General features: G+C 37.3%; 1 protein-coding gene across 1 annotated transcript; it reads right to left on the bottom strand.

The window, feature by feature from the left end:
- Positions 1–1,479: 1,479 nt before the first annotated feature.
- On the bottom strand, positions 1,480–10,190 carry LOC103801547 (alkaline ceramidase 3-like; the record flags this gene model as incomplete). The annotated part of the gene is made up of 5 exons (XM_009073964.1): positions 1,480–2,142; positions 2,630–2,675; positions 4,371–4,475; positions 6,800–6,901; positions 10,132–10,190. Coding segments are annotated over 5 exons (366 nt in total), but the record flags the coding sequence as incomplete, so codon positions are not given.
- Positions 10,191–10,502: the final 312 nt, after the last annotated feature.

Below are 10,502 nucleotides of genomic sequence, written 5' to 3'. Positions count from 1 at the left end.
ATGAAACATGTAAACATACTAAATAAGAAAATGGGACGCAGTGTGTGGAAGAATGCTTGAGAGAGCCTGGAGGTGAACAGGCAGGCACTTATTTTCAAGCTACATTTTAAAAAGAGCTCTCAAATCTCTTTACAAAAAATATGCCTTATGGATAATTAAAGACACTTGATCCATAACAGCATTTTCCTACCTCCATGCTAGGTCTGCTAACTTCTTTCAGTCAGAAAAGCACTCAAATTTCCCAACACAGATGCTGACCTTGTTTATGGAACTGGAGCCTACTGACACCAAAGCTGTTCTAAAATTAAAGTTCAGGTGTCTTTATAGTGGTTTACAGTTTGAAATACACTGCTATCAGCATGTGATTAAATCTCACTGAACTCACTCAAGGTTAAGTATCTTTTTCCAGCCTCAAGTTTGGGTTTATTTGATCCCGGGACTCCAGGGTCAGTCACATAATGAAAGCCACAGTTTTGTTTGGAGATTTGCACCAGTAGGAGTGTTGCTGATGGACACAGAAGATGCAGCTAAACTGCAAACAGAGAAAAAGACATTAAAAGATGGAGACCATTTTAGCCAGTGCTGATTGTGCAATAGTCAGGACTTTGAGATCTGGGAGACAGCTTTACAGCTACATTATCATCCCTTGCTGCTGTGGGCACATTTAAATCAATACAGAATGGGATTTCTGATTAGTCTGAGCATTTCCCTTTTTTTCTTCATGGCAAGAAGGATAAATCCCTCAGAGAATCAAAAGCAGACAAAAATTGCATAGCATGGCAGCAACCAGGCACAGAGGTAGACTCTGTTAGTTGCCCCAAAATCAAGAGTCAAAACCACAGCCTTCAATATGAGGTATATTTTGAATAATTGTGTTAGTTCAATGTTTTCTTTGCATTTACTTACTAACTTTCATCAGCTGGGTAGATAAAAATTGCAGAAAGCAGAGGACTTGCTCCCATCATTAATCCCAAAATTTTGGTTTTAAAAGGGTGGTCAACTTTCCACAGAGTAACTGTGTGATAGACAGATTAATAACAAGCAAAGCTTGTTCTTATATTTGGGGGTATCCTCAACCTCAGTCTTTTTCTTCACTCCGTCTTCAACATTTCTGAATAAGATGATGTTTCTAGAAGTCAGACCAATATTTAAGACTTGTAAAATAAGGGAAAGATGAATTCAAAACTGAACTAGCACACATCTAAGGTGTTTGTCAATCTGCAGTATGAATGGAAAATGGGGAGTAAAAAGTAGGGACAGAAAATTAAGATATGCAAATAATAATTATAAAAAAATTAAAAAGTGTCTTATGTTTCTACAATCACTCTATAGTTTCCTGATGAATCAAACAAACTAGAAATTCAGTTTCCAGACACAAACAAGAACCCCTATAGAGATTCACCATTTCAGTGTCTTCTGCTGGTCATACCCTGTAATATCCTCCACAATGAACCTCTCAGTTGGACTAGAGAGAAAATGGAAGCTTGGTACAAAATGAACTAAATGAGATAGGGATCCCAACCATTTTTCTTAAAATATAAATTGCAAAGGAGGCTATGGAAAAGCAAGATAGAAGGAAGTCCTAAATCAACCATTACATACTTCATTAATTGTATAAAAGTGCAAGATTAAAATAGTTTGGGTTAAGCATTCAGTTCACTGTAGGCCACACAAATGCTTAGCTTGGCCATCAATGGCCCAGTTTTGTCATTCAGTTACTAATATTAGTTTACACCACAGAAAGAACAAAAACTGAATGAAAAAACATATGCAATTCACTTCAAAATGGTTAGCTTTCTGTGACCAGCACGAAATATTATCTCGGTATCATCAGCTATACAGTATATACATAAAAATATTGAGTCAATCTTTGTTTCAACAACTTAGAATAAAGCTGTACTAAACACTATTCCCCTAGTGTGCCAACTCTTTGCTCTGTTCCGGCTGATGGGCCTAGTAACACCGAGAAGTCCTTTTATAGCAATGGTGCTTGGAGTGATCCATAATTTTGACACTTCAGCCACAGTAACTGTTGAAATGCTTTATTCAGCCAGGCTAGGTGATCACATGCGACTGCCCAGTGCTCAGTCAAAGCTTCTTGGGTGGCTCCACAAGAAGAACAGGCCATATTCCAAAAACAAACTGTTAAAAGAAAAATAATAAGAAGAAAAAGATTCCTTGGAATATTACAGGTTTTGAAACAGAAACCAAACACTGTTAAACATTATGTAGTGACAGAAGGGGAGACGGCTTTAAACTGAAAGGGAACAGGTTTAGATTGGATATTGGGAAGAAATTTCTACTGTGAGGGTGATGAGGCACTGGAACAGGTTGCCCAGAGCAATTCTGGCTGCCTCATCCATGGAAGCATTTAAGGCCAGGCTGGATAGGTCTTCGAACAACCTGGTCTAGGGGAAGGTGTCCCCACCCACGGTAGGGGGTTGAAACTAGATGATCATTAAGATCTCCTTCAATCCAAACCATTCTATGGTAATTTCAACTGCATTTCTTGGGATGTAAGTAGAAGTCAAAGCCAGTACCCTCACGGGCATAATTACTGAGCCCCAACACAAGTTCAAAGCACAAGATATCCAAATGCATTAATGAACATAAAATATTGTTTGCTTACCTTCACCTTTGGCCTATGTTTCAGGAAAAGTGTCCTTGTGTATAAACTGAGGAGAAGAAGAAAGCCGTGCTTAAAATTTCATGTATAAAACAGCATATGAAGTAATAATGATGTACTAATCCCAGTTTTATTTTCCAATTAGAAAAGAATGTTTCTGTGATTGCAGAGCTACCCATCCTGCCTAGATTTACTCAAAATAGGAGACACTGGCTTACAATAAATCCCTCTGTACTAGACTATGATCAGCAAACTAATATATCACCTATGTGTGAAGAAAGAAAAAAATCTCAGAAGTTAAACAAAAAGATTCAACAGGGACTAGAGCCTGTCATTTCAAAAGGATGAAATGAAATCTGTGTACCACAACATACAGCAGATGTTAAAGGGGAAGGAAGCAGCATAGCTTGATTCTGTATCTCATTCTTGTTCTTAGACACCCTCTTCCCTCAGCAGATCTTTTCCTGTGTATGATCTCCCTTTTTTTAAGTGCCCCTGTGTGGTTGAGAAAATACTCAGCAAACTACTGCAGGGAAAGCATGTAGTTCACTGGAGTAGGACAGACAAACCAGGCATCTGCACATTCCCAAAGGGCTAGAGGATGCAAACCCAAATTATTTTTTCTGTGCAGCATATTGGAAGAACATTCCTTATGCTATACAAACTCTCTGCATCAGCTTGCTTTCTGTAAGGAATTTTCTTCAAATGATTATCTCAAGCTCTTTAGGGCAGCAGCCAGACTGTCAGCCAAAATGGAGCAACTGTCTTCCATATACCTTGACATTTTGTAGATACACAAACATATGTATGTATATATCTATATACACACATATCTACATACATAGATACATAAATACAAGTACATATGTGAGCATATCTACGTACATACAGAGACATATATGAATAAAAAGCTATCAGATCAGTTATTGGAACTGTCCTTATTTCCCTTGCATTTTCCTTTTACTGGGTATTTTAACATCTGACAAAAAAAAGCAGAATACTACGTTAGATGTAGAAAAATTGATATGCAATCAGGTTTTCTGAACTACATAGAATACATCTGTTAAACAGATGTTCTCTTCCTTATGGTTAAATTATATGATGAACAAACTGCAGAAATGCTTCACAGATTTCAGCTCAAATTCTATTCTTGCCCATGGTTCCACTAGATGGTAGTACAGGTCGAAAATGAGACACAAAAATCTGCTGGCTTCAGACTGCAAATTTTGGCTCTTATTTAAGTCTTCTCCTAAAACTAATATCCTGCCCTTCTGGGAACAGCTCTGCTAGAGCTACTTCAACCACCACCCTTCTGCTCTATAGCACGATGCCTGCTAGTTTTCAGGAGTGACAGTGCCTATCAAAAAGATTAGTTATGCTCCTAAATTTAAACATGTTTAAGTACTTCAGGATTGCTGCTCAAGAACTGAAAAGTATTAATGACTTACATTCTGAAATTAATACACTGTCAAATAGCTTTCCAGTTTAACTGCCACAAAGTTCCTGTTTCTGAATTACATTTTCCTGAAGAACCATGACTAAAGATTAATGACATTTTGAAAAATATAAATTAATTTTAGACAATTTTTAGATCAGCTGCAAAGAAGAAAGAAAACCTCACACCAGGTTAGTAAGAAGCCATTTTTCTGCTGTTCTGGATGATACAACATTCTGAAGCAAATCTGAACCTGGGAAAATTCCTAAGACCACTTTATGAGCATCCAGTTTAGAAAACATTTCCTACCTTAGCAGGATGTGAAGGTAAGAACCCAGGCCTGTGAGAATATGCCACCATGCATGAAACTGTGTCACAGCTCCCACCCCAGGAGGCATCTTCTCTCGTAGTGCTCTGAAAGAAACACACACCATGCAATGGGATAATTTTTTCAAGCTAACCAATCTCAAGTCACACATTATTGTTTTCATATCTTAGGCATGTGTTTGACAGGTGAGGCTTCACACAGTCAGGCTGTCAGCAGGGGAGGAACAGCAGTTATACCTTGTACTACCAGTACAGAAAGATATCAGCAAACTGGCTTTCTTACACATTTAAAGAAAACACACACTTCTTCATCTAATGGGTGATCAGTTACTTCTGGACTCAAATTTCAAGGATTATATTTATGGCATTCCATGGTCCCAAATGAATTCTCCCATTCTCCTCCCCAGAACCCTGTGAGCTACTGTCCACAGGATGAAACACTGAATTTAAGGTCTGAAGAGGAAATGGGATCCATCTGACATCACCACTTATTCTCCAGGTCAGTGAAAGCTTACCTTGCCTTTCTGTTGGATACTAAAACAGGGACAAAACGGCTGTTTGGTGAGGAAGCAATGAAAGTAGAGGGTCTGAAATACTCCTCCAACAGGTCGATAACTACTATTTTATAGGGTGTGAAGTGGGAAGGGGCTAAGGGATGGAGATAGAGAAAGAAAAGGATGGAACTCCTTTGCTCTGATTTCTCCTGCTCACTAGGCTTCTGCACATAATGCCTATTTTGGTTAATTTAGAGCAAATGCTTACATCTGCTTGTCTTCTTTTTCTGCTTTCATTTCACATTCAGTCAAAACAAAAAAAGGAGAACAAGAATTGTGTGTTAAGGAAGAAAAATCTGCAGCTTCTATAATACTTAATGCTTGATGTTACTGTGCTCAGTTCTCTGACTAAAACTCAGCTTAGTTTCCAAAGCTGCCCAGTCATAAATATTAACCCAGACCTTCAATTGAGTCAGTCCACCAACAGCACAGTGAAACTCACAGACTGTCAGCCCAGCAAAGCCTCTGAGCCTTTCGATGGCAGGAAATTTCAAAGCCCAAATTCAAATGTACACTGATCCAACCAGAGAAGCTGTGCGCTATACATTATGCTTTGTTGGGGTGGGGTTTTTTTTTTCTAATTTTTTGAAAATAAGCTGCTCATTTAATGAACTATGGAAAAACAAAACCTGAACAAAAAAAACAATTTTGAAAATTAAAACGAAACAGATCAGGTAGGTGGATGATTCACAAATTAGACCTTTAGAGAACAAAAGAAATTTCAAGGAATTGAAATGTATTTTCTCCAAAAGTTCAAATTATAATACCACCAGGAGATATTTATGGCTCTGCATACATCTGACTAAAGCTAGTAAACAAGCATTTTATTTTTTTCAAGCACTATAATCAAACAAGTATTACAGGAAGTATGCTAACTTTTTTTCCCTTTACAAAATGAAGATGGAAAAAAGTGCTTCAGCAGCTGGTGTAATCTTTGAGTCTAGGAACCAGTTCAAAAGCCCCATGGACCAGGCAGCTCAGCAAACTGGGTGAATTGGGGGTTATGATCTCACCAGTGATGTGAGGCAGCTGCAGAAATCAACCCTGATGCCAATATCTGCAAGATCACTGTGTATCTACCCACTTGTGTTGGCAAATAACTTTTCCATCCCATCTGTATCAAGTGTTTCTGGGGATGAGGCACCATGTATGATATTTATTTTTTTTAAAAAAGTTTCAAGAACATTCTGTTGGAGCTAACTTTCAATTGGCCTAACCTAGTGCAGGGACTACAGAGCCAAAAGGGACAGATGGAAAACTCTAGACTTCTTTACAGCACGCTATTATTTGGCCCTGACAAAGCAACCTACTAGGACAATTCTGTACACCACAGATTCAGTGGCATAACAGTGTTTCAAACTGACAATAATGCATTTTCTAGAAGCTGGAATCAACTTTTCCATCTCCTCCAGTTTGTGGCAGAACACATGCATCACAACTGAGTGTTGTTTATTTTGTAACATACACATTGCAATAGGTATTCCTGTAACATGCAGAACTACTGCTTTGACATTTTCTTCAAGAGCAGAAACAAAAAAAACCCAACCCAGCAGGATAAAAACACATTCAGGTGAAATCAAGTGTGAATAGAAAGAGTAAGACACAGATCCACATAATTTAATTTGAAGTTAGAGAAATATCAAAAAATAGACTTATTAATGGATAAAAAACATTTAAAAAACCATGTTGAGTGCTGAATCTAGTCATGGGCAGACTGGATAAAACCCTCATGGATGTTTTGCAGGCAGCATACAATACGTACCATGAGATGGACTTGAATCCACACCACAGGAAAGAGTCCAAATCTTTGTACTAAAAGACTATTAAGAGCTATCTAGATAAAGTGAAAAAACTCACCTCAATTTATCACAGAAAATGTTGTCCACATTCCAGAGAAAAAATCCCATTAAAAATACAGTTAAAGATGTATAGCCTAGACCTCTAAGCCATGGGTATACCCTAGAGAAAGAGAGAAAAGTTTAGCTTAAAATGTTATAAAGGCAATGTGTAACATACATAAATACTATTATATACAAACAAAATGCTTTATTAATTTGGCTTTTCCTCAATATAAAAAAATCCAACTTCAAATTTAATCTATTTAAATATTGTATTTTATTATCCTCTCTCCTGACTTCACATTCTCTGAGACTGTTCTTTTAAATGCTTTACTTCTTTATTTCTAATTGCTCCCCTAAATATTGTGCTCTCCTAACCCAACAAGTGGGAAAACTGTGGTTGGATAAAGGTACTAATTCTCCAGTTCCATGTATAATCTTTCATTAAACAAAATCCACAAAACCAAACATGTTACAAATTAGGACTCCCAAAAAGAGAGGCTCTTTTCCAATAGATGATATCCCTGTACTAGGGGACTTGTTTAAACGGAGTCTTTCAAAACTACTCTTTTGTGAATGTGGACAATTTCATGTTGTGCTTTAGCATTGAGTATGGAAAAATGTCAATTTCATTTGGGGAGGAAAAAATCCTCTCTCAGATATGGGAAACACACTGAAGACTTTGATGAAAGAAAGTACATCATAAATAAATTAACTTTCCCTATCTGCACTCAGGTTGGCGCATGGAATTGTAAACTTCCTACATGAAAGGCTCCTTTCCCACTAATAAGACTAAAAGCAAACCAAAATCCAACCTGAAAAGGCTGCCATAAAATACTGTTCAAGTTATTTTTAAGCATTATGGATGCACAGTTGAGATTCTGGGTTAAAACACATTCCTGAGCTGCTTTTTCTCCACTGTGTGTGTTATACACAGCACATGTTTCAGAGCTGTGAGCACTGGGAACCAAAATGTGCAAAACACAACAGGTACAGCTTCTTTAATAGGGCAAGCTAACCAGATACAAGCTGCACATGTTCACAAATGTATTGCCAATTTAAACTAGCAAAACTATTATTTGTTTAGTTGAATAAATGGTGTGGATCACCATGTGGTACATGGCAGAGAGTACACTGCAATATTCCCAACTCACTGCTTCAGAGGCATAAGCAAGCCTAGGACATAAAATCACACTAAATGGTATGTTAGACATGCTGGTAATTAGGCAATTATAACTAGAATTGTTCATGGAATAAATGGTGGTGTTTTGTGAAGAAATGAGAAAGAGACTGGCATCACTTATTAATAGGGAACATGCTTTGTGGACAGAGAATAACATTTGCCCAGTTGTAATTTTGGGAAGGAAACAGACCCAAGAAAGAGATGAGAAGTGTGTGGGAAACAGGCAGGAAGAGGAAGAAATGACGAGGATAGCATGAGGTAGCAGCCTGGAAGGAATAACATGATGTTCTTTGGGATTTTTACTCTGATCTCAGAGTGACTTCAAGGCATGCACTAATAAATATGAGTGACAGGAAGTGAAGTAAGAAACAAAATAAGCAGAAATCAGGGTTAATGTGTAAGCTGAAACAGGCTTGGGACAAGTGCTATTGAAGGAAATAGAGGAATATTTCTAGCAATGCAGAGAAAGTAAATCCAAAAGTGTGCTTGGGGATGAATATTAGAGAAAAGAAAGGGTACCTTCAGGTTGGCACAGCTTCTCTAGCAGAACTAATTTAAAATTGCAGTAGTTCAGTTAAAATTTAGAAGCAGTCTAAACCTTCTCCATCCTGACTACCTAACCAGTTTGCATAATATAACCAAAATGGGAAGCAAGTGTTTGTAGGGCCCTATTGCAATGAAGTGATCAAGCGAATTAAGATATACACTCCAAACTCCTAAAATTCAAGCAAAATGTAGGTGGAACTTCAGACACAGATTTTGCAGGAGGAAAACAATGAATGATACTCTAGGAGGGAGGATGGTGATGCTGTTGATAAAGACAGAAGACTACAAAATGCTTCAGAAATTATGAGAATGCACAACTGTATGGAATCTGCAGAACTGGAAAAATAGCAGGCCCAAGGGTTTATCCACAAGACAGAAAGAAATTTAATCTAAGTGACTAGAACAGTAATTCTCAAATAAGAACAAAATTAAAATGACTTGAACTTGATTCAGTTTAGTTTCCCTTGGAAGTGAATTAGTGTAATATCACTTAAGATCTCTAGGTTAGGATTAAAATTTCCAGTTCAAGTGTTTGAAAAGTGACTTTAAATTGATGATTTCTTCTAAAGCTGCAACAGACTATCAGTTTTAAGTACTTCTTGCTTAATATAAGTCTCAACATTTGCACTTGGTCTGTGGGAATTTCTTGGGGAATGCCAAACCACTTGAACTGAAACTGCAACTGGGAGGTGATTCAATGACTGTACTTGATCCTTGTGGGTCCCCTCCAGCTCAGGCTATTCTATGATACTTTAAATTCACACCTTTTGTTAAATTCTTCCTTGTGTTCCTGAACAGATAGGTGTGGAACTTGAAACAAACTTTAACAAAAAGCACATTTAGAATGACGACGGTAGAAAGTAAGTAAGTAATTTTCAGGAGCAATTCCCAAATAGATGAGAACACCAACATTCACAGGGGATAGACAGAAATGGGAAATCAATTGAGCCCCTGAGAGCTAAAGCTATGTGTTTATTCCACTACTGATCCAATGCCATTCTCTTTTACCTGCCAAGTTTGTGCCCTGATGATTCTAATGGTCCTCAATGTCTCCTAACATTTCTAATACCTTTAGTTTGTTAAAGATTTATTTAAATTTCCATAATGTATACCTAACTTTATCCAGTCAAAACTGTAAGAAAAAATAACACAGAAGGTTAAATGATAGTTATCTTTTACATGTAATTCTAAATATTTTAGTAGGGAAGAGGAAAATTGTTAGGTGATGGTTCTGCTCTGCAGTGTTACTCTTTTCACTCTCCAGGTATTATCATTAGAGTTTGGACACTAGCAATAGATTTCACATTACCCAGCAACATGCAGACAGAAACTCCATTCCTCTTGAAGTCTCAGGCTAACAGCTGAAGCCACTAACAGAACACCTGGCAGTGAACACTGATTTTAAGTGTAGAACTCTCAGTTTAGTTTAATGCTATCCCACTGGCTTCAAAAAAGCAGAAGGAGATGAGCCATTCCCTTCAACCAAGCAGTGCCCATGAGCTAGCATTATGCACACAGTTAAAGAAATTCTGCCATTGCTAATTTCTCATGTTATGCCCACCAAAAATAAAAAAGCAAATGCTATGTTGTAACTTATAATGCTGAATTAAATAGTTACTTACCATAATACTATATAAACAGATCGTAGAACTATAATGGAAACTAGTGTTCCATACATGACCTGGAAATAAAAACAATTTTAAAAAGAGATAAAATTCAGCAGTTGGATTCAATAGACCTTATAAAATACTACAGGAGTAAAAGATTTTTGAAGCCTCCTTTGTTTCTTTTTTTTATTTCTTAGTCTCAGGGAAATTTCCTCTCGAGAAAGCCTTTGGTTGAAGTTTCGAATAAAAGTATAATTATAAACACTGTGCAGTCACAGGAAAAGTCAGTTGTGTAAAACCACTGTTTCACTGTTCTGAATCAGAAAGCGAACACTAGATGGCAGTAGGAAAACATCTCAAAACCAAAACCGGTAACTAACTCCTAT

Source organism: Acanthisitta chloris, unplaced genomic scaffold (genome assembly GCF_000695815.1).
Source record: "Acanthisitta chloris isolate BGI_N310 unplaced genomic scaffold, ASM69581v1 scaffold15274, whole genome shotgun sequence".
Taxonomy (NCBI): Eukaryota; Metazoa; Chordata; class Aves; order Passeriformes; family Acanthisittidae; genus Acanthisitta; species Acanthisitta chloris.
This window is presented reverse-complemented; position numbering and strand designations above follow the sequence as displayed.